Raw genomic sequence first — 24896 nt, 5'->3', positions numbered from 1 at the left:
ACTCTGGGGTTTAAAGGCTAGGCCGTGTGAGGGTGTTTTGACAAGCTCCAACATCTGGAGCAAGATGGCTGACACCATACAAACATCTGTTTGTTTCTAGGGCACAGCAGTGATGCTTTAGTTAGGCACTGTTAAATCAGACATGGCTTGTGTTTAAGCATTTAACTCTTTAGTACACACACACACACACACAACCATTGGATATTGTTGTTTTTCTCTCACTAATGCTGGTGAAGACCAATGCAAGATATGAATAAAGAAAGCCAGAAGTGTAGCTTCAGTGAGTTCAGATCGCTGTGGCTTGACAAGACTGGAACAAAGGTAAAAACCTCCACAAGGCAGAAGTATGATGGAGTCGCAGTTCACTTTGGAAGCTGAGCATTTCTGAGCTGTGGAAGGAAAATGCAGACACCAGCCTGTACAAAGCAGATTGTCCATTACTGCAGGTCACAATCAGGAGATGGACCAGAGCATTCAAAGCACCCAGAGAAAATCCCATCTAAACTTTATTGATGTTACTGTCTTTTTAATCATTTTATTTTATATTGTGCCTTTTTATGTCAAGACATGCCAAAACACTTTGCAATGGAGATTAACAGTACATAGGCAAAAATAACACTTTAAGACAAAAAATACCCTTTCTGTATTACAAAAGTTTTTTGAAGAAAGATGGGGAGGAGCATAAATTCTCTTGAAAGAGTGCAATGCAGTTTAGGCACATTTCTTTCTAAACCATTATCACCAGGAATGGAGGGTGAGCATCAGATTATTCCATTTTGTTTTTGAAACAATATTTAGGTTAGATGCAGTCTCTTCTTTGATCCATTTTGAGACAACCACATTTCCTTGCTCACTCATGAAAGCCGTAAAACCAGGACATTGTTGGTTTGCAGCTTAGGAGCAAGATAATAATTGCATATATTAAAAATGGGATAGACTGTCTGTACCAAACTCTGCTGTTTGTTTTATAAAACAACTGTGATTTTGGCCCATTTTTCAGAAAATGTGACAGGTTCAATTCACCAAACCACTCCTTTAATGGATTTACTTCATCTATGTAATTTTGTTTTCTGTGGATATCTTAAGATATTTGATTTGCATTAGTGGAAGCTGTTTGTGTCATTAACGATTTTGCAAGAATCGAATCCCACTGTGGTGCAATTTCTGGTGGAACCGGATTTGATTCCCCATGCTACTGTATGTAGAAATAGATAGCATTCCCTGTTTTTTGGATCTGAGTTCAAGATTCTTTATCTGCTCTGTTTGCTTTGTTCTTTTTAATAGGTGTTACTCAATCCTCTTCCCCCATCCAACATCCCACCCCCCTGTGAAAGCTAAGATTGGATATCCTGCTGTAATGAGCCCATAAACAAATCTAATTATAAGCGTCTCTTAACATTAAGGAGCTTCTTCAGTAAGAAAACAATGCCAGCTGTTTGTAGTTGTATAATTCCTAGAATCAGAATTGCAGGGGTTATTTGTTCAGATGCAAATATTTTTTAGAAATCTGCACTTGGCATGTTAGCTTGTTTCACATACCTGGGGAAATGTTTTGTACACAAATTAAGGACAGTTGCTTGGCCTTCTATGGCCTCAGTTTCAAATTGATACATTTATTAATTCAGGCGAATACTGCAGACCAGTGACATGGCTTGTCATTCCTATTAGTAGTTGTGTCAGTGGGTGTAACTTATTTCAATTATGTCTGATGGTAATTGGCATGTAAACATTGGCTTCTTGTGGCCTGTGTCATGCTGTGTGACTAATTGTGAAGGCTGCTAGTGGGTTGTGTGTTAGTGTTGTCTGTGATTTCAAAAAGTGTTGATTTTCATTTAATCATATTAGCATAATGGAAGTTTTTTTTATTATTGTAATGCCTTAAAAATTTACTTTTATAGCCATCCTCATTAGAACTTTGAGAACCACCCTATATATACACCACCCTATACCTTGTTGAAGTTTTGCAGAACAACTTTCAAAATGTTTACGTCCCATAAACTCCCAACTGATTCACCCAATTTTCAGGAAAAAAATATGAAGTTAAGAAGCTCCCTCTTCATTCCGAGTGTGAACCACACTTTCTTTGGCTTGCATCTTCAAACATTTTGCCCTCTTAGTGTGCCAGGTGTGTGAGTAAATGAGCTTTCTATTTATTACCACATATATAATAAAAAATATTTTAATGAATATAGAAGCTGGGTTCCACATTCTTTCCAACTGTGTGAGAATCATATTGTTTGATGTGTGCACTATGTTTCAATAAGAAACCTATTCTTGTGAAGAATCGCCCACATATTTCAGTGCTTATTTAGAATTACTCCCTGACCTTATGTACAGAATTATTATGGTTACAGAAAATTCCAACATAGTTTTCTAAGTGCAAAGAGTTGCTGGGCTAACAGGATTAGTATTTGGTACTAATCCTTCTATGTTTACTGTCTAGTCAAACATCTTCATGTGAATGTAAGGCATCAACGTCTGTTCAGAAGCCTTAGGCCAATCAGGAATTGTAATGTTTGTAGGTTAATTGCATCAACTATTTGCTCCACTGATGTTTTTTTATTATTTTAATATCTTTGACAGTTGTTAGTAAGACTTAGTTTGGGTGAGAAGAAACCCATCTATGCATTGATCAAAGTCACATTAAAAAGCTTGATTACAGTTTCTCAAGATAAACTATACATAAGCAACCAAAATAATGTGTTTTATTAACTAAACCAATTTCACATTTATGAGTCCAATCTAATCGGCTCATCAAGTGTTCTTCATATTAGTTCATATTAGAATGATTTTCTAATCAAGTCCATTTTACAGGTCACCAGCAGTACAGTATTTATTGGGGTCAACTCTTAAAGCAAAACTAGCACCAAAAAACTTAATCTGCCTTCTGTCCACAAATAATCAGAAGCATGTGTAAATTGTCAAGATCTTTGAAAGAGTCATTTATTGATTTGAAAGTTCCTGACTCATTATTGGACATTATACTTATGTTGGGGAGTACTGGTCAGCTCATAGACTGACCATATCACAGCCGCCCACCAAATGGAAGTGTTTGTCATCATATCTCTTATTAAATACCCTTTAATTACTCTTATTAGTCAATAATTGAATGGAAGAACTGGCCTGTATTCTGCCTCTTTAAGGCTCCTTCTTTAAGTGTGGTGCATTATTATTCACTTGTAGGAGTGATGCTTCCTTCAAAGTGATTTACATTGGTACCACTTTATATACAGCTGGACATTTTACTGGAGCGATCTGATTGCTCTTGTCAACGGGACAACAGCAGTGTCTCACTTGGGATTCGAACCCACTGCCTTCTCATTACTGTTTCACAGCCCTAACAGCTATAGGTCCCCTACTGCATATGTGTAAATGTGCCTGTTCATTGTGTTCAGATATTTCCCTGAGTCGCCATTTTTAAATGGAAAATAATCGCCTTTATCGGCTGCCAGACCAGCAGCTGTGTCTGAAGCTCATCTTTCCAGCTGGCTCCAGCACGTGCTTACACCATTGGGTTTTCTCTTCCATTGCAAATATAAAAGCTGGCATGAATGACAGCAGGTCTTTCAATCCCCAGGATCTGACTTTAATCCTTGTAACCCCAGTGATCTCCAGAGGCCATCTAGATGATTCTTAAAAAGTCCCCATGCACAGATTATACAGCAAGAGAAGACACTTCCTTCCAGAGACTGCTGTCTTTCTCCTTCTTTGTACTGGTTTGAATCTGCTTCCCAGTTCACATTTTTGCCTTGGAAGATCTAAATTTGAAGGAACAGTGTGAGACTATCCCTTTAGAAGATCCAGAAGACCTCAACCAAGGCTATAAGATCATGTTCTTAAATCCTTTCTGTGATTTTGTCAGCTGGACTTCACCTGCCTCTTTCTGTGTGACTTTCCATCTGACTTTCAGAGGTTCTCTTAGGAATAGAAGCGGCCTACTTTTTTTTCTTCAAAGGAATGCTAATTTTGTACGTTCGGTTTGTACTTTGATATATTAAATGGATTAAAACAGAAAAAAATTAGTCACTGAAATTAAAAAGTGAAGGCAATTGCCCTTGGAATACATAAGCAAAAAGTGTTTCTTTTGCTTTTTTGTTTTAGTTTTGAAGGTGGGAGTTGCCAGTTATTTTGAGCTATAAAGCCACCCTCTCTGGAATAGCCAGTAGCTTCAGGACTCTGCTCTAAAGCTGCGACCCTCACACCAGTTTGGGTGCGAATGAGACCATGTGGACGTGCCCCTACGACAGTCCCTGCTGCTGGGTCACTCATTCGCTGTTTGACACTCACAGGTGGCTCCCTCGGTGACATCACTGCCATCACTGAAGCCCCTCGACTAGCCCTGGATAAAGCCTTGTGCCTGGGCACTCTTCTCATTTTAATGATGAGACTTGAGGAATCCCAGTTACATGACCCAGGCACGAACCAGCACGTCTTTGGATTTTTACATATTTGGAATCCCCACTTCTTCAGCTCATCATGAGGGCTTTTACCCTGGTCAGACATGGAGGTAATTGGTGTCATCCATGCTTTGTTCTGAAGCATGCATTGGCAGAACTGCCCCCCGTTTTTCCAGACTGGGACATCCACAGTGTCCCTCTCGCGCTGACGTGGAGAAAGGCTGTATCTGTCGCTGTCAGTGCTGCTGGGTCACAGGCACCATTCAGTTTATACAGGGCAGGTCTAGCTGACTGGTTTCCCAGCTGCCGTTCCTGCTGTGTCAATATAAACATAGAATTGACTCGAACTGGCAACTGTGAGATGAGTCAGCCCACTGAAGCAAGCACTGTTACTGGTAGTCATGTGGGAGTCCCTGTTTAGTTCTGAATCTTTCCCATGACTTCTCTGTGGACCTGCAACTTTTTTTAAAAAAAGCACTACTGAAATACCACTGCAGTTGGATAAAAAGGCTACTGACTTTGACAGAAAAGCCAACATCAAAGAAACTGCAGTTCTCTCTCTATATATGACGCATCGGAAAGACCAGCATTTCCATTTCTGCAGGACAACAGAATAGAACTGACAGGCAGCTGCTGGGTTCCAGGTTTGTACATTAATTGTATCAAACCCACAGGAAATCCGAGTAAAGCTATGTAGTATAAAACTTCTTCTGTAAATAAAACAAAGAAATTTAGTTGATAGACCTACTGTGCAAGTTAGACCTATCCTAACAATAATCTCAACTCCAATGATCCAATCCAATAAACCTATCCTAACTAAGTACAGTCCTAACAACATAGTAGCTGAAAGGTCATCTATACCTATCATTTAATGATTGTATAATCTCTGTCCTAATAGGAAGTATGCAAACCGGTTCTGTCATGATTGTCTTTTGTCTGAACTAAAAAAAACATAAACTGTTCCTGCAGTGGAGAAAGGAAGAGCAGGTTCAAATGAACAGGACTGTGATCTGGGACTTGCTAACATCGTGACCGAAAAGCGTGTCTCCCTGCCGAGTGTCCAGGGCCAGGGAGACTGTACCAGGCGGACAGCAGCAGTGCAATGACGCCTGGTACAACAGAGAGGCGCCGCAGAGCCAGGACCGCACTCATATTAGTGAGGCTGCAGAAATACAGCTCGCAGCCCCCAGAACAATCCAGTACAGAGATGTGAGCCAGTTCCCACGCAGAGAGCTGTGGGTGGCAGGGAGAAGAGGTGATGGGCTGACATTCTGCTATTCTGCTGAGGCGGGAGACAGTGCCAGAGCAGTTTCAGTGGCATTAATGAATAGTCAGGGACTGGGAACGGGGGTGTGTGGGTGGGGTTGCTAGCAGCACTCCCAGATAGGATTAGTTCTAGCCTGAGGAAGTTACAGTGCCAAATGTATTGTGTTTTTTTTCTGTGCAAAAATCTCCTGTTTGCTTTCACCTGCTGTCACAGATGATTCCTTTATCTGTATTCCACAAATGTTAAGAAATGTACCGGTCCTTCAGGTGACAATTTGTTTTACGTGGTATTTAAAATTCTTTATTGGGATTAGAAAAATAATGTAAAAAATACACTACTGATGAGTAAATGGCATATGCAAAATTCCACTTCAGTATCATCAGTATTGTATTGTTAGTACACACATAAGTGTCCTTTAGGACCTGTATCCTTATGGATTCCTACAGAACTTACAGAAGCAGCTGGGGCTTTCTTAGACACCTCCTATCCCAGTACTGGGACAGTGAAAGTGTTGTCACTTCTAAGGTGAAAGGAGCTAGATCTTCCCTATGGAATTCCTGAATGATTACTCTGCGATGTTGTACTGGGTTTTTAAGGAGTTTTGGCCCCCCTATTGTATGGCCTTGATTCAGCAGGATCCATCAGGATATTTTTGTGTCCTCGTGTAACTGATTGTCTTTTCTTCTGGCCTTGGAGCAGCTGTGTGCTGTGGTCAGGTAGGCAGCGACCATTCTTTCCTGGCATGACTCCAGTCTTTCGCATTGCACAGGGCTTGACAGTGTCACATGACAATGCACCCCTTGAATTAGGCGTTTTTCAGAGATTAAACTGTGACAAAAATGTTTTGATTCTTAATTCTGTTACTGCATAGTCACTTCATACTTTGAATTCACACAAAATATCTTGCAAATCTCTATGCAATTCTTTGGAGAAATGAGTCTAGGGGTACATTTTTAAACGGCTGACAGTGGAGGACTTAAAACTGGTCAGAGTAGTTTTTATTGTGAAATGTAATGCTACATACTGTTTGGTAAAAGCCACATTCTTCATATTTTTTTTAATCTGGGTGCAAATTCTCGAAGATTAATACAGTATCTGAAGACAAATCCAGATTAATTTATATCTGCAAGGGTCATTTGTTGTGTGACACCAGATGCTTGATCTTGGAGCTAGCAAGAACTCTCTCCGTTAATAAAGCTCAACTCCTACCGTGTTATTTCTTAGAGTCCATAAGATCTGATGGGAAGGAGTGAGTAAAGCTTTAATGAAATGGACAAAGTCCAGCATCCATGCTTTAGGCTGGTTCTCATTCACTAGTGGATATTTCACATTCCTTCCTTCCATTCCAGTATTTCCATTGGTTCTATATACTGTTCAAAGTTTGTTGAAATACTGTAAATGTAGTTAGTTGTACAACACAAATCCTTACTAAATATGACTCACAGACACATCACAGATACACATCCCAATACATTTCTGAAGAAAGTTGCAGACTCTAATGAAATGGAAAGAGGCATATATGAAATAAATGGACATCAGAAGTTAGGATATTAGAGGGTAGCTGTAAATCCTAAACACAGAAGACTCCTATCTCTTCCTTCAGCGTTCAGCTCCTTTTCTTAGCGAGACTCCTGTTTTACATCAGCAAGGGCTGATTCCTACTACTTTTGCCCACCCTGTTACCCTAAGGTTAAGGTTTGCATTATGACAATGTCATTGCAAGGATTTCAATAATCCTTGTGTTTAAAAGGAGTTGAGCTTTAAAACTAAAGGGCCTGACATTTATGTTGCTGCATGAGAAAGGATAGTTTACAACTGTTCTATTGGAACAGCGAGCTTGAAATGGTATGTGTGCTCAGTTTTCATCTGCCTTTTAAAGTAAAGTAACCTTTTTTTGTTTATAGTAAGCTGTTTGATTAACATCAGCCAAGAAAGTTGTGTCATGCTGGCTTGCAGTTTTGCATTGGCCAAGCTTGAGCTGTGTTCATACAACTTGCATGGGAATTTGAAGCACATACAGTTTCCAGCTGTATTTTGGTTTTAGAATTGCTGTACATGAAAATAATCAGAAGAATGACCGGTGCTTTGTTGTCTTGTGTACTATATTTAAAATATCTGCATAAAACCACGAATGAAATCAAAATGTGTTTGTATGTACAGTCATTATCCAGAAGTAACTGCATGGTCATGCATAAAGAGAAAATCACTGCATTTTCCTCTATCTGTAGGCAGTAGTGTCCCTCTCATGTTGATGAAGCAGCATAGAATATTGCATAGGCTAGATCAAAAAATGGTCATTCTCATATTCATTGAAACAGAATCACTACTGTATATGTAAGACCCCTCTCACATGTTGAGACTTTAATTTGGGTCTGGGAGCATTCCCCTAACTCGTCCAGCAGCTCTGTCAGCTTGCTTCAATGAACCGCCTTGCAAGAATGATACACACACACAGTAGCAATTGCAGATTTGTTTACTCCTTGTTTCCGGAACACCTTGTTCCTGACAGGTTTTTCCGTGGATTGCTCGACCATCTCCTGTCTTGCTACATTTCCTTGCAGAATTTGGCAGTCAACAGCCGACACTCAGATGCAGATGTTGTGCAGTTGTCATTGAGATGATCGACATCTCAGGGGGACAGAACGTATTCGGGAATTTGTCCCTGTTTTTAGGTAGTGTGCACTCAGCTGATCCAAGTCAAGTAGGGAGTATTGTATAGTCAAGGCTTTTCAGCTAAATTGCAGAGGTGAAAAAACATTCTTTCCTCACCGTACCATTACACATTTTGTCACTTGTGTGTTGGGAGAAAGAAAATCTAACAGCTTCAAATCAGTGTTAATGAAGCAGGCCGTGCCTGACTTAACATAATGTTTCAATGTGTTGACTTTCCCCATGGAAAAGATATTAGAACTGTGCTGACCCTTCTCACTGATCAGCATGCTAGTCTAACCTTCAGCAGCAGTTCCTGAAGAGTCTCAGCTGGACAGTATATTTATACAGATTTTACAAGATTAAATATTGCAGCAGGAAATTAGGGTATAAATCATGGATCTGTAGTAGTTTTCCAGAAGGATTTTCAGAGTTTGTATCTTGATATAAGTCTACTGGAAGTGAAATCAAAGATCTCTATTGTTTCACTTTTGTCTTACACATACAGATTTATGTAGATCCAGAAGCCACTTCATTCTGAAACCCACTTTAATTAGATGCCAAAAGTATTTCTACTGCTTTGGGAAAAACAGTGTGATCCGGAATAGTATGAATGGTGTGAAAGCATGAAACGTCTTATTCCAAGATTTTTCCTGTTCAAAGAATGCGTTTTCCTTGGGGAAAGACCGCTGGACATGATAACATCAAGCCAGCTGATGTTGCCACACCACACTTGGTTATAACAGTACAGGTGGCAGGTCTTGATTCCCCTGATGCAGCTTTTGATGGACGTGCATCGTGAATACTAGATAGAGGCTGATATTAGATACTAGACGGAGTCCCCAGGGACTCACTGGGGTGGCAAGGAAAGAAATCGAAACAACTGCTCAGGCCAGTCCCAGTAATGTGTCATATAGCAGAGATTGTGTTCCCCTGGCAGCCTGGACACCTGAGAGACTGATGGACCAGCAGTCTGGAGGGAGCTGGGAAGGCCGCCATGTCATCATGTGTTTCAAGCCAGCCTGCTGCTGAGAAGACGTCTGTGTGCAGGAATGAGACGAGCAGAAGGAGCAGAAAGGCCAAGCAGGAGCAGCAGCAGCAGAAGCAAGCCGACCTCATCTGCAGCATCTCTGTCCTGAGCCTCCGCACAGGCATGGACTCCCTGATCGTGGTGACGGAGTACGAGCCCAGCCCGGCGGATGGGGCAGGGGGGCCGCAGGCTGGGATGGAGTCGGAAGACACGGACAGCGGCTCCCACACTCCCGAACCCGCCGCTCCGCCCGGCGACAGACTCGCCGAAGTGGGAACCCCCAAGTCCCTGTCCCCCACCCCTCCCTGCTCCGACACCTGGGAGGCCAGCAGGGCCAGGCTCAACCTGTCCGACAGGAAGCTGTCCCTTCAGGAACGCTCCCAGACGGCCCCCTCTCCCGGAAGCTCGCCGGGACACAACGGACGTTACATCTACCCCTCGCTGCCCTACTCCCCGATCACCTCGCCGCACTCCTCTCCCCGCCTCCCCCGCAGGCCCACCGTGGAGTCTCACAGAGTCTCCATCACCGATCTCCAGGTAGGTCACCATCTCTGGTCCTTGTTGTCTGAAGCCCACAATGCGGTCGTCATGGTAACGGTGACTGTCCAGAACCGTACCTGCAGGACTAGGGAGCAGGTGTCTCAGTATTGAACTGTTAAACTGTGAGGGCTGACTTTGTTCTTCCGTGTTTTTGGACAGTGTTTAAACTATCCAAAGATTCTGTACTCCACACGGTAGCGTTTCTAACTGCCATTCAGGCCTTGTAGGTGTTGAAAATTGAAAATGGGAATGCATGTTTATTTTTTTGGGCCCACCTGCAACGTACTGTGCGTGCTCAGTTGGTAAACCGGGCTTGTCCCTGTAAGAGCAGAAGCAGTGATGGCTTTGAAAGAAAGACTTTTTGGAAAGGGAGTCTAATTTTAGCTCCAAAGCACCTGTTTTTATTTCTGAGCTGGTGGAGCAGCTCCAGCAAAACACCTTGGTGTCCTTCCTTGATCAAAAGCTCATTCCAGGCTCCAGCTGACACATTGTCATGCAAGGAATTGTTTTCCCTTCCTCAGCCTGGCTTAAACAGGTTCACGAACAAGGACTCGAGCACCTGGAGAGCTTTCTGTGTTTCACATCCAAATGTATTAAACTCAGCAGGCTCCCCCTCTCACATTTCCTGTCTTTCTGAATCTGGTCACCAGGCATTCAGTGTGGAGTAATCCAATTGCAATGCCAATTAAAGGGTATGGTGGACAGCGTGGGGAACTACCATCTGCTGATTGCCGTGGGCTAATTTGGCCAAAATTGATTTTACCCTTAAAAGAACCACAGCTACCTAACAGCTTCCTGTAATTGGAAAAGAGAGCAAATCAGTTTCATGGTATCTTGCTTGGAAAGAATTCCCCAAACTATAGTTTCCATAGCAACCCTATAGCTGCCGAGCAGCAAAGATTGTCTGCAACTAGTCCTGTAGTTATTCATATGCAGAATATGACTGGAAGCTGATTTACAGGAATGAGACAGTTTCAGGAAAGTAATTGAAGTTGATGAGTAGTCTAATTGAATTAGGTTGTGTGGTGTCTTCATCCCTCAGAAATTAATTTAGGACGCAGTTTAATAAAATGTCAATTGATGAGTTTACTATCAATTAAAGTTCTCCATGCAGTTTAATACTTTTGTTTTCAGTTCAAGTATTTACTTGCATTGAGTGCAGGGTATTGATTCTGGGCCCAGTTAGTGCCCACCACACAATGCCAGAATGTCACCTTATAGAACTGTATAGAAACTGTATAGAAAATTGCAGCTTTTGAAAACTGCAACAATTGAAACTTCTGGTTCTCGTAAGACAAAATGACACTAGGAGGTCTGGGATCCATGGCTGAGACTCGAGATAACACTCCTTTTTACGAGTTAAAGACACCACAGGTGTGGCCCAGTCATACCCAAAACTGCATATCGAGTGAGAGTAACAGCTCTGTACAGTACAATCATTCTACCACACTGGTTTCACTCACAAATACACATTTAGGTAAACTTAATACAAAGGGTAATACAAAAGTTTAAAAATGGAGCGTTAACTTCTCTATCATTATTCTAGGGTAGCATCAGTGAAAATCATGCCAATCCTGAATCTGCCAGTATAGGCATTATAGGCATACTGTTTGAGCACCTGCAAAAGTGCTGTATTTATTCTTTACAACATTTGTTAGAAACATTGATTGAGAAAAGGACAAGATCCAGATTTCTGTGCTATGAAGCATTAAATATTTTCTATTTAAAAAGAAAATTGTCTTTTATTTCCTATCAATAATGACCCGTTCACAGTGAGTTTCCTCTGACTGACTGAGAGTGTTTGAAAGGTAAGGCCAGAGGTCTGTTGGCTTCAGCTAGACCTGGTGGTAGCTGTATGTTGACTAGATCAAGTGGTGAAGTGGAGTTGTATGGTAGGTCTGTTGTGAGCTGTTTTAGTACTAGGCTCTGTAATTCATTGAAGTTGACTCTCTGATATCACAGATGACTCTTCTAGTGAGCTTATGGCTTATTATCCATTTGGCAGCTGTATTTATTTTTCTCACAATCTCCTTCTGATATTGTCCGTCATGTCAGACTCCCATGTTTACTCAGGATTTTAAATCTTAATAAGCAGGACCTGCCCTGAGTAGAACAGTACATATTTTTGTGACACTAATGGTAAATATTAACATAGTAATAGGTTAATATTATGTAAAAACATTGTGTTTTTTGTGGTCTGCTTAAGCATTTAGCTATTAAAACTTTAATAAAAACAATATAAAACATAACCAATAATAATAATATTCTGTTATTATTTGTTTCTGCTTTTCCACTGAATGTGTTTTTATTAGTCTCTCCAGAAGAGGAAACTTCTTGAAGAAAATGTACTACATCAGGTTTTCGATTCCGGTCTTTTGATGCTTGAGTGTGTGAATTAAAACGCCATTTTCTTGATCAGACGCAAATATAAACACGTTTCCAAACTCTTACAGATTTATGGCATGGTGGGACCAGGTGTGAAAATCCTGTGGTGCCCTATGCTATTAGCAGACCAGAGAAGAGAAAAGGGATTTGCTTCTTGGAAGACCTGTATTTTACAGTATTGTACATTTGTACTGCTTCTGCTTCCTCACTCTCCTTGTAAAAACATCCATAGACTGTAACTGTGGTCTTTTATACTTTTCTTTTAACAGGATTGTGTACAGCTCAACCAGTACAAGCTGAAGGATGAAATTGGAAAGGTATTGTCGAAAATGCTCATTCAATGAGAATCTGCTCAGAGTAGGTAATATTATTCTGATACCTCAGGAGCAGGTTGTATATGTGTGCTATCCATCCATTATTTAACTGATAATTTAACCTTTATCCAATAAAGGGTTACAGGAGAGCCTTATCCCAGCAGGATACACCCTGGATAGGATGCCAGTCCTCACACCAAGATACACTCACACCAGGATCTTTAACATAACATCACTTTATTAGCCCTATACAATTTCTTGCATTAGGAATTCGTCTTTTCGCAGACCCCAGCTTGCTCTCCATGAGACACAGACACACAGACAGGGTGAGAGAAGCTGGGGGTCAGAGCACAGGGTCAGCCATTGTACAGCGCCCCTGGAGCAGTTGGGGTTAAGGGCCTTGCTCAGGGGCCCAACGGAGTAGGATTCCTCTGCCGGCTGCGGGATTTGAACCGGCAACCTTCCAGCCACAGGCACAGATCCTGAGCCACAGAGCCACCGCTCCGCCCCTCCGCCTTTAGACAGTGGGAGGAAAGCCAAATGAACACATACCACCCCAGGAAGTGAACCCAGGGCCCCTAGAATCCAAGGCAGCAATGCTAACCACTGCAAAACCGTGCTGCCTGTGTGGATACACTTCGCAGTTTTTTTTTTGAAGTCTTGCTTTCAAAGTTTTCAATTCAATTTACTTTTGGCTTCTGTCAAAACTGCTGTGTTTTTCCATTAGAGCAAGTCAATAGGATCCTCTTCATACTGCTAAATAGACATGTCACATCTGCATAGTCTACTGTCTGTAGAATTGATTATGAGCAGAATATACTGTAGCTTACCTGCTGTCCAAGCATTCTGGCCTCTCAGCTGGGCCTTGTTTATAGAAGACAAATTATTTTTTGTAGAAGAACAGTAAAAGTAGGATTTCAACTAACAGTATATTGACACAGTGGGGACCTTGAAGAGTGTACCTTGAACATCATACTTACAAGGAAGTTTAACACTGGAATGTAAAAAAACAGGCATTTTCTGTTGCATCTCCTTGTGGCCTGAATCCCTTCCTCACCATAAAACAACTGTAGAGGCAGAGCTCAACTCCCTTGAATCCTCTTTCCTGTACTGGTCTTCTGGTTCAAGCAGTAGGATTTTTTCCCATTTCTTCCTTGCTTCCCTCTTCCTCCATTTTCACCAACTGTAGATTTTTTACCTTCTGCAAGAAATGCTCAGTGTACTATATGTCAAAGCCCACTTAACATTTGCTGTGAAACAAACAAGCTTCTGTGCGCGTACACTCACATATACTTATGTAATCCACAAGTGTGTGTATATTTCTCAAGCTTACATTGTAATGAGTAGGTAGGTCAGGTCCCCTTTTCAGGCCAGTAAGGGCCCTGGGGCCACCATTTTTCTCAACCATCCAACACTGGAGGTGGAGGTGATGTGGTCAGCATCACGCTCCGGCCAGCCTATTACCCCCAGAAGGATTAACCCCCGGTACTCATTCGGAAAGCAGGCTGAGTGCACCTGGGTGCTGTCTGGAAGGAATTAGAGCAAGCTCCATCGTTTGCCCCTCCCTGGGATTGAACCCGGGACCTTCCATTCAGGAGCTAGACGCCCTTGTCGTCTGACCTACCACAGCTCCGGGTTGTAATGAGTGCCACAACCAAATCCATAGTTTTATAGACAGCGGGGGGCCGCAGAGTGCTGCAGTAGTTTTTCTGGGTAATTTTCCTGGCGTACTGCAGCAAACCCCTGCAGGGCTAATGAGCCTTTAAGAGTATAGTAAGCAGGCACCCTCCCTCCTGCCCCCGTCATGGGGAATAAGGGTGCCTGTGCTGGAGGCAGAAGACTAAAAGTGGCTCAACTGGCTTGGACTCGTTTTCATGATGGTGGTCATATGATTGTTCCTGATGCCAGAAGCCCAGGCCTGAGCCTCTGTGACACTTTCTTCTTGACGTTTTCTGCAGGAACCTGCTTGCAATAACTCACTGTGCTGCGGCTACTTTGGTTACCCATTCTCTTCCCCTTTCCCCTTTCCCCAGACCAGCTCCCTGTTTGGGGAGAAAAAAAGGTGGATTTGCTCCACTGAGTCACCCACTGCTAAGGCATCTTTAAGAACCATAAAGGATGCAGGAAACAGCAGCTGGTCACAACTTGACTGTATGTCTGAAGCATCACAGTGATGGCTTAGAACACTGTACTGCTCCACAGCTACATGGCTAGTTGGCTCTGTTTTACAGAACTGGTTGTGACAGGCTGCTGTAACGGATTTTTGCACTGACACCAATCTCTTGTTTTGACGAGGGCTCCTATGGAGTTGTCAAGCTGGCATACAATGAGGATGACAACACCTACTATGTATGTATCACACTGTATATGTTCATTATCTTGAATGCAGAATGCTCAGTTAAATGCAGTAACACACAGGAAGAAAGATTAAAAACATTTCAATGCTGTTCTGTTTCAAGAGATCTCTCTTTAATCCACTTTTTCATTTTTAAATTATTTTTGAGGGGGCTGCTTAACTTGTTGTAAAATACTTCCCTTATGGGGAGTTTATATTTAAAAGGAGCGCACCAGAATTCATCAGCAATTACTGTAAATAAAACATGTTATGTACAGATGGGTTAGTACAGTAATTAGTAATCTGTAATGGATTCGTTTTTTAATATGTATTTACAAATGTATAAGTACGAAATCAGTTTTCATTTTAATCTAAATCTTATACAATATTAATTGTCAGATTATACAATATATACAGATTATACAATGTTAAATGCCATGTATATGGTATTATAGATGTGATTTGAGCCTATTATATATTGATAGCAATTATAGACTTGAAAAATGATAGGCACCTTTGTCACTCCTTTGCCTATCAGAGAAATACAGTATCTCTAACTGCAATGGAAGCACAAGTCTGCTCTGTGTGGGAGACATGCTATGAAAACTGCAACTGTGGAAAAGCAGAACACAGTGGTTGTACTCCTAGGAATATAGCCTCAGCATAAGCAGCATAATTTATATCTGTCAATAACTAAAAGAAGCATTTCTTCAGCAAAAGTATGTTGCATGCTAGATATTCCTTTGGTCAGAATCTCTTGTGATATGGAGATTTTTGGATTGTTATATATATAGTATTATATAATTCTAGAATTTCTCTGTTTCTCTATTTGCAAGGCAATGAAAGTGCTGTCTAAGAAGAAGCTGGTGAGACAGGCTGGATTTCCGCGTAAGTGTCCAGTTTACACCAGATGGACTCTTAGCAGGGAGTCTCAGCCCTTCATCCGAAGGCAGCAAAGAAAAACGAAACGCTCAATGAAAGCAATTTCCTCTCTCGGCCCTGTTCCATTGTGCACGCTCAGTTGTTAAAATCATGATGCTGCTTCTGTTACAGAGCCTTTTGTGCAGTGAAGCATGAGCATGACATGGATAGGAGATTATAAGGCCATTTTCCTTCAGACTGTGTTACTTACATAACTTTCCAGTTCGGATTCTTGAAGTACCTATTCAAGTATTACCAGTCACAGCTCAACCGTGTGATCTCTGTGCGTCAAACAAATTTCCTTTTCATGTTGCAGTGAGTGATCCCTGCTGCCTACCTGTGGCAAAAACACAAGGACGCAAACTAGAAACCCACAAAGAGATAACGCATATCTGCTTCTGGTGTGTGTGTGTGTGTGTGGGGGGGGGTGTTCCTGATGTGGCTCCAGTTCTTCTGGAGATGTGATCTTTGTTATTTTTATGTCTCAGAATGATTGCTGCTACCAACTCCTTTTCTAAAGCTCTCATTTACATGTAAGTTACCATGCCAACTCCTCAACTCGCCCCCTCCACCCGCAGGGCGGCCCCCCCCCCGGGGGGCGAAAGTGCCACCGGAGGGGCCCTCTCAGCCCAAAGGCCCCCTGGAGCGAGTCTACCAGGAGATCGCCATCCTGAAGAAGCTGGACCACCCCAACGTGGTCAAGCTGGTGGAGGTGAGACCCTCCAGGGACAGGGGCCGCCGCGGTGTGCTGTGTAAGCGCTGTGCGTGGTCAAGCTCGCGTCTCTTCACGGTCATCCTGCCCACACACAAGTCCGAAAATACTGCCGTGGTCTTGTTTGTGCGTCTCCTAGTCTATAGTGTGCTTTGGCGTCCATCTTACGATACAGTGGTGTGAGTTTAGGGAGTGTTGGCTTACCAAGTGTCTAATACCTTCTCTGGAATGGCAGAACACCACATTGGTTTTACCTTGAAGCCAAAATAACATCAGGTGGGAAGTATAGAAGTACACAGACAATCAACTACGTCTTCTAATGCATACCTAAACTAGTATGAAAGTGTGTGTCCAAAGCTCCTGTGCATTGTGAGTGCAGTTGTTTTCTCTGTGAGAAACAGTGACCCTGAGTTTAATTGTACTTTTGTATATTGTTAACAGAATTGCATTTCAGGGATATTTGTTTAGTTTCTCTCCCAGCCTTGTAAATGACAGTGTGATCCGTGAATGAAGAGAGGTAAACAATGAACATTGATTTTTGCTTTGGTGAGTGTGTTGAAAGAGCATGCCTTTTCCTCATGACTCTGTGGATATCTCACTGTTCCCCACTCCTCCTGTCTGTCCGATCCAGGTGTTGGATGACCCCAGTGAGGACCACCTGTACATGGGTAGGTTTCCCAGCATGCCTTGCTTGTGCCTAAGGTGGTGAAACAAAGATGTCACACTTACGCTGTTCTTCAGTCTTCTTCCTTGTTCATCCATGCCTCCACGAATACAGGAAGAACCAAATACATGAGAGCATTGCTAGTTTCTTTAATCAAAGAAGCACACGTCTGGCAGTGTCATATAATTAGAAATGACCCATGTGTTTATTGCCTTTGAAAGCTTTTCTTTCACAAACAATGTTCCAAAGACTTCAAGAAACATACATTACTGTAGATGACATCATATTAAGACAATATCCTTTACAAACCTTGATATTAATTGCATTAACACTTTATTTCTGATTACTTGAATATACCCTCTGTTTAGGCAGAAACAGTTCCTTTATTCTGTATTTCTCCAAATTATTTTAACAAATAGACATACTGTACATAGACAAATATATATTTTCCTGCTGAGAAATGGATGGTAACATTGTTAGATAGTTAACAAATTAACACATTAAATTAAGGTTGACCCTAATTGATATTTTTCCTTCTTTTTAAACAGTTTTTGAACTAGTTAAACAAGGGTGAGTAAAGCACTATGATTTAAAATAATTAATTCATAAAGCCGATGATGTAGAATGTTTCCTGACAGATGCCTTAGTGGTAAAAGATCTGCATTTTGTTCAGTTAAATGCATTAATGAGAGTCTCAGGGGGCCTGCATACAAACCCACTGTGTAAGTCTGTGTTCCAGGTGTTACTGCAGTTGCCTATTCTGATAGTTAGGTTTCAGTGGATCAGTAGACTTTGCATGGTTTGGAGCAATATAACAATCCCATTACACAAGGATATTTAACTATATGCATAGCCTGTTTATTTTCAGTGATTTTTCCTCTGCTGATATTGAGTAGTATTACACATGCAGTGTTAATTTTTATTTGTGTGTTAAAAGAATACCAGTCATTAGCTATGCAGAGAAACAATGTGACCACAAAAGCTGTCAAAAATGAGAGGGAACCATCCAGACGTCTACCTGTTGCAGATCCGAAATCTTCCAGCCATTTCTTTAAACAAAAGCAAGGGTATCGGCTGAGTAACTTGTTCCATACTCCCAGCACTCTTTGTGTAAAGAAATACTGTACTGTACTGTCCTTTCAGTTTTAAGTGCACTTGTCCTTTGTTTCCATATGTGTTCTCTTGTGCATGTTCCACTGTTGAATTTGAAGATATACTGTTCGGAGACCTTATATCTATGATTTACCTTTGATTACCTATGATATGATGCTTTTTATCAGTGCTGTGATGGAAGTCCCAACAGATAAGCCTCTAACTGAAGACCAGGCCCGCTTCTATTTTCAGGATCTGCTGCGAGGAATTGAGTTCTGTAAGTAGAGAGCAAACAGGGCAATTTTCCTGTCCTGTGTTGCACTATGCAATTTCATGAGACAGTAATGTTCCATTGTCATTCCAAGAGCACACTACCCCCCTGTACAGTGCAGAAAATTGTACTTTACTGGTTTACTGAAGGTTCTCATGAGGAATATTGTTGTGTTAATACAGTATCTTCTGAAATTTACCAACCCATTGATCCCAAACAATCCATTTTATCATTTTATTAATGAAGTATTCTCCTATTTTATTCTTTATGCACCTTATGTCTAAAAAGTTTTTTTTTTTATTTGTACCAGTACTGATAATAATTATACTCACTTTCCTGTCAGAGTTTTAAACAAAGTGGAAAAAGCCTGGTTTGTGCAATTTGTGTACTTTTTCAGTGCACTACCAGAAGATAATTCACCGGGACATCAAGCCGTCCAATCTGCTGGTCGGAGAGGACGGGCACATCAAGATCGCTGACTTCGGTGTCAGTAACCAGTTTGAGGGCACTGACGCCCTGCTGACCAGCACAGTGGGCACCCCCGCCTTCCTCGCTCCCGAGACCCTGTCCGAGACCCGGAAGAACTTCTCTGGCAAGGTGGCTGGCTCCCCTTCAGGCTGTCCCACCTCCCCAGATCGCTGAACGTTGACTTCCCTAAGGCCATGAGCTACATGAATCCTAATGATAATTGCTCGCCTGGAGCAGAGAGCTAGAAGACTGTAATTTTGCAGTGTACACATGCGTTTCTTTAATACTCTTTAACGGGACGAGCAGAGGGAATTCCGGCGTGCAGGAGCTCTGCGACTCAATAAAACGGGTGTCTTCGAAAAAGTAAAGGACATCTCCGTCCATTATCAGAGACCCTTTATAACAGCTATGAAACTCAGAAACCTTCAGACAGCACCCAAGGATTTGAACCTAGGGCCGCAGCCCTACAAGGCATCAATAATAACCACTGCTCCACCGTGCTGCCTGACAAGCTGGGTTTTTTTTGGAGAAAACAGATTTGCCAAATGACATATGTCACCTTGAAAGAGAGCCTCCCCATCTAAAATATCGCTCAAGATAAGAGAACAGGTCGCATTTGTGCACTTAATCCAATGTTGGTCTCCGATGTCGGTTCTGTAGGAAATGCTAATTAAGTAATATCAAATTCAGATAACTTGTATGTTGGATGTCGTGCTTACTGTGACTCCCATATGTTTTACAACAGATGTTTTTTTCTTTCAAGGCCCTAGATGTGTGGGCGATGGGTGTGACTCTATACTGCTTTGTGTTTGGACAGGTAAGGTGAGATGAAAAGCAGTGACATGCATTTAGAGATCACATAATGCCTTAATTTTCATTGTCTTTTACTGTAATGTTTTTACAGTGTTTTTTGTTAGTACTTTTTCAGTAATGAAATAAGAGCCAAATGCTTCAACATCACTTCTCAACGGTAGTATGTTATTTATAGGCTTTTGTTGAATGTCCTGGCTAGTCACATCATAGGTATAGCATGCAGAATTATTTGATGGGCTGAGTTCCAGTGTCTCTGGACTGCATTTAGTTTGTGGTTTATGAGCTTGCCTGTCTGAGTGACTCTTAGTATGATTTCTGTATTTGCCTCTGGGCAGCACCTTCTCTGGTCTGTGTTACTCTTGTCACATGCCGGCACCTTGTCTTGCAGTGTCCATTTATGGATGATCGCATTCTGAGCCTCCATCAGAAAATTAAAAACCAGCCGGTGGAGCTGGCAGAGCAGTGAGTACCCCTGGGATATGTGTGGTACACATCTTCTGAGAACTTAGTACACAGTTTATTCATTTAAATGTCCTTCTGAATTGATAGCGTGTGACAGTTTTCTTCTCCTCCAGTGCTATGGGACCAGAGATAGGCTGTTTTAATAAGTCTTTTTACCTTTTTGCCAGGTTTAGACCGGATAAAAGAGGTTAAATTGATTAATTTACATGTCAAATCAGTTTATGGAGAAAAATAAAAAGGCCTACACCCTTCAGGAACCATAGTTCAGAAAAAAATGGCTCCGTACTTCAAAGAAATTTGTGGATGAGACATCTTTATGGAGTTGATTCAGATTCAGTTTAAAATTAGCAATGTGTGCCTTGCAAGGTAATCTCAGTGCAAACACGGAACAGCAAAATGTGACAGGGCTGTCTTCAAATTTATAGTGTAGATGTATCCAGAGACTTGAAGGATCTGCTGTTCAAGATGTTGGATAAGAATCCTGAAACAAGAATTACTGTGCCACAGATAAAGGTACAACTTACTTCAATGTTTCTCTTTTGGTTTTGGTACTGGACATTGTACTACAGGTCTTAACTGTAATCTCTTTTCTGTCATTTTTTTCAAAGTTCTGTTACGTAAAGAAAAATACACACTGTAGTTACTTTGAGCATTTGGAGACAAATTAGCTGATCTAGAATTGTGTATATCTGTGATGTGGTTTCCCAGAATCAGTCTCTTTGATGTTTGATGTTTATTACTCAAGACAAATATTATAGCTTTATACAGCTATTGTTACAAACATAATAAGGCCACACACATTAGCTCTGCAGTCGCTATGTAGCTTTAAGAAATTTATCATGAAGGCTAACATCAAAAAAGTAAGTTATGGAGAGCTGCATTTGCCCACATATGCAAAACATCCTGGCTGATTACAGATCAGATACAGTCATACAGATGTGATATTCCTCATGAATATCCTCTAAAAGGATTTTGGCTTCAGAGCTCTTGTCAAGTTTGTTTTAAATGTCATCTAGCACCACATGGTTTAGACTGATCATGAATACCATTGGCATGAAGAGCATAAGCAGGAGAGATTGCAGGTGCCATTACTAGGAGCAGGAGATGGGAGGCACGGCCTGTTTAATCCTCTGTTATAGGTCTTCAGAGGCACAAGGCTGAGCAGAAGCAGACTAAAGTGGCATAGAATGTCTCTTCCAGAGGGTGTTGTGATGTCTCTGCTTCTGTGCTAAACCCACACAGGTGCACTCCTGGGTGACAAGGCATGGCGCCGAGCCCTTGCCCTCAGAGGACGAGAACTGCACCCTCATTGAGGTCACCGAGGAGGAGGTGGAGAACTCTGTGAAGCACATTCCCAGCCTAGCCACAGTGGTGAGTATGTGGAGTGCCGACAACCTCATGTTGATTCATAGGAACGAGCCGTCATTGTATACAGCTGCGAATGGCAATTTCAGTTACACATCCTTGTTCACATGCTCCTCTGACACCGCTCCTGATCACTTACTTGTGGGGGTTAATAGTGTCAGTAGTGTCAGTGTGCCTTTAGTATGACATCAGCGTCAGGGCTCTGCATTGGATTTTGTGGTGGTTAGAAATGTGATCGAATATCTGTCAGCCAGCTCCACATCAAATCCAGGAGCAATGTTGCCGTTTCTCCCTGAGTTGCCGTTTTGTCAGGGATGACAAGGCTATTTGCCATATTCTGGAAAAGTAGGAGCCAGCAGCATTGCAAAATCTGAAAATGCCCGTAGCAGCTCTTACCAATCATGTGTGCCGTCTGTCAGCTTTGTCTATTTTTCATATTATAAAGAGAATATGTCAGTTTAGTGATCTAGTAAACGTGCTGCGTGTGAGAATATATTCACGATTGCCAGTGCTTTCGCACCTTTTGTTCCTTATGTTTACATCACGCCGTTTGTTAGCACATCTTCCACTCCCAGGTTGCGCCGCGTCTCTTTGTGAGCAGAAAAGAACCGACGCAGAGCCGGGGAGTGGTGGGTAACACTGACGGCGAGGGCTGTTCTTGCTCTCCCTCCTGTAGATCCTGGTGAAAACCATGCTGCGGAAGCGTTCCTTTGGGAATCCCTTTGACTGGGGCAGACGGGAGGAGCGTGGCCTCTCCGCGCCTGGAAATGGACTGACGTGAGTTTGAAGACAGCCGTGGCTTCAGCTTGGCTTCAGCTGGTGTCCTTCCCCTTTCCCAGGGAGTAGATCAGGATTCAGGCTGTTTGAAGCAGCTGTGATCCAAGATCAGAGCAATTCAGATGGAGCTGCCCCACCTCTTGTCCGTGAAATGTCCTGGGCAGACTGTGACTTTCTTGGAGCAGGCTATGTCTTCTTAGGGAGTTGCAGTGGCTCAGCCTACAACACTGTATAAATGTGCTTAATTGGAGTGCTACAGCTGGACATTGCAGGTTTAGCCAGCTGTGGTTGGGATTTCCCTCCTGTTGGCACACAGCAGGCTGAGTGCTGCTGGGAACAGGTGGCCAGGGCATTGGTCAGGGTAGCCCTGGCAACGCCTGGGACTGACTGACCAGACAGTAAGGACAGTCAGATTGTCAATGAGGGCAGCATCAGGGATGACTTTCATGCAGGGCTGTGAGAATCTGAAAGCAGATGCTGGTACAAGAATCAAAGTGCAGGGAAGTATTGCAGTTTAGTTCTTCCAGACTCCGTATCTTTTAAAAACACACTATGCCTTTAGTCTCAAGAGAACCACCCTCTGCTCAGGTTTTGTTTCCTTTTCAGAGAAACGAAAAAAAATTCCAACTTGCGACACTAAGTCAAATTAGGCCTTAAGCTGTGGGAGAATTTTAAAGGCAGTGAAGATTTTATTTTTGCTTTTATTATATTAAATACAATTCTTACACTTACATGCAAATTTGAAAGGGAAGCCATCTGCGAATGTTCCTGTGTTGCCCAATAGCTGTTCTGCATTAAGCCCAACTGGTACCCCCTCTTCAGTGGACAAGTTCAAATATGATACTGGATAAGGTGATGACTGCATCAGTAAGAGTATAGGTACCGTACTGTATATATAGTGTACATGAACCTGTACCTGTACAAGCAGCAGGTCCTGAAAGTCAAATTGGAAAGCTGGGTTCTAGACATCCTTCACCTTTCTCTCTAACTAAGGTCATTAGAGGATCTATGCCAGTTCTGTACGTCTATCTCATTTTTTTACCCTCTCCCCTTCCCACCTCTCCAGAAAAAACAAGTCTGGAAATGTGAAAAACTGCAGCATGCATAGTAACCAAAGGTAAAGCATTACTTTACTGCAAATGTCTGCCTGTTTAAAAAAAAAAAATCCAAGCAGATCTGGCTTTGAACTGTAAAGTGTGATCCAACGTGCAGAAGGCGCACAGAAAAAAGGGTTTTCGTCATTAGTTTACGTCAGGAAGACAGCGCTGGTTCTATTCCTGGGAGCGTGTCGCACACTGCATACCAGGGTGAGAATTAATGTATTTGGAACAAGCTTTCCAAGTTCCATTGATTGAAGCAGTCAGTGTGGAGGTGCACAAGATTCTAATACACAACCTGTTTTTATTTTTAAGTAGATCTCCCTTTCACCAAGAACAAAGTGAAATGATTGTTTAGCACCGAGGCCAATCTGTTCTCTCATTCCACAGTATCACTTTGTTGAGGGAGCAGTTATACCACAAACAGTTATATGTTTAATTTAATTCGGGTTTTAGCTACTTCTGCTTGACCTGTTTAAATACAGAAATTCTATTTTTTTAAGTGAATTTAATACTAAATGGCCAGTAAGTATTGTGTCACAGTATTTTCCACATTAGATGGTACTATTAATTTTTTACATTTACAGCTTAAACCATGCAGTATGTCAAGAAATAATTGAAATTTTATCAATTAAAGATTATAGAAAACATCTTAAAGGTTTTACATTTTTCTTAGTTTTAGATTGTATTTGTCTGTATATTCCCTGTTCCTTAACATATTTAGACATGTTCATGAAGCAGAATACCAAAACTTGAATTCATAGTCTTTTTAAATTTATAGTTTAGATTCTGGATCTGATCCCTTTCATAATGCAGTACAGTACAGACCGTCATTTTGGGAACACACAGCTAAAGCATAAGACTTCAGCAGAACGACAGCATGTGATTTTGTAATTGAAGGTGCTTTAATGTTAAAATGTTGCAAAATTAGCTGTGAATTAATTTAATAAATGTTTTGAAGGTTCCTTCTGTTACTTTTGGGTCACACTTCCACTAAAATGAGTGTCTCTTCAGAGGATGTTGAAGCAAACTAACAAATCAAATGTGCATGAGTCTTGATTTTGATGTGCATGAACTAATTTAATGACACAGTGGTATTTTGATACGGCTGACTGAACTCTAATTAGCATGAGAAGAATAATGCTGCAGTGTCCTGCTTTTTAAAAGAGCTCTTGCTTATTCTGGAGTGTGCAGCTGTGAATTGTTTTTCCCCAAAGGGTATACAAGTGGAGAATTATTCTACCTCCTTCATGTCTGTAACCTGAATGCATGACAGACTGGCTTGCAGAATTCTAATAAGCAATTTTGCAAAATTATTCTGTTTTAATATATAAAAC

The 24896-nt window shown here is 41.7% G+C and overlaps 1 protein-coding gene across 4 annotated transcripts in view; it reads left to right on the top strand.

Moving 5' to 3' along the window:
- camkk2 (calcium/calmodulin-dependent protein kinase kinase 2) overlaps window positions 1–24896 on the top strand; it is a 33136-nt gene that overhangs the window by 3560 nt on the left and 4680 nt on the right. Inside the window, exons 2-17 of one of the 4 annotated variants that reach the window (XM_088618505.1) lie at window positions 6364–6380; window positions 9254–9880; window positions 12538–12585; window positions 14878–14931; window positions 15754–15805; window positions 16417–16550; window positions 17182–17218; window positions 17763–17784; window positions 18495–18583; window positions 18975–19174; window positions 19809–19862; window positions 20247–20320; window positions 20746–20833; window positions 21563–21691; window positions 22362–22462; window positions 23529–23579. In XM_088618505.1, the coding sequence (XP_088474631.1) occupies window positions 9311–9880; window positions 12538–12585; window positions 14878–14931; window positions 15754–15805; window positions 16417–16550; window positions 17182–17218; window positions 17763–17784; window positions 18495–18583; window positions 18975–19174; window positions 19809–19862; window positions 20247–20320; window positions 20746–20833; window positions 21563–21691; window positions 22362–22462; window positions 23529–23579 (1703 nt within the window). In that variant the 5' untranslated portion in view covers window positions 6364–6380; window positions 9254–9310. Of the gene's footprint in view, window positions 1–4870; window positions 5042–6363; window positions 6381–9253; window positions 9881–12537; window positions 12586–14877; window positions 14932–15753; window positions 15806–16416; window positions 16551–17181; window positions 17219–17762; window positions 17785–18494; window positions 18584–18974; window positions 19175–19808; window positions 19863–20246; window positions 20321–20745; window positions 20834–21562; window positions 21692–22361; window positions 22463–23528; window positions 23580–24896 lie in introns of those variants that run through there. The other 3 variants (XM_088618506.1, XM_088618503.1, XM_088618507.1) reach the window with 3 other exon arrangements.

The sequence above is a fragment of the Lepisosteus platostomus genome, chromosome 24 (assembly GCF_059453375.1).
Source record: "Lepisosteus platostomus isolate fLepPlt1 chromosome 24, fLepPlt1.hap1, whole genome shotgun sequence".
Lineage (NCBI taxonomy): Eukaryota > Metazoa > Chordata > Actinopteri > Semionotiformes > Lepisosteidae > Lepisosteus > Lepisosteus platostomus.
This window is presented reverse-complemented; position numbering and strand designations above follow the sequence as displayed.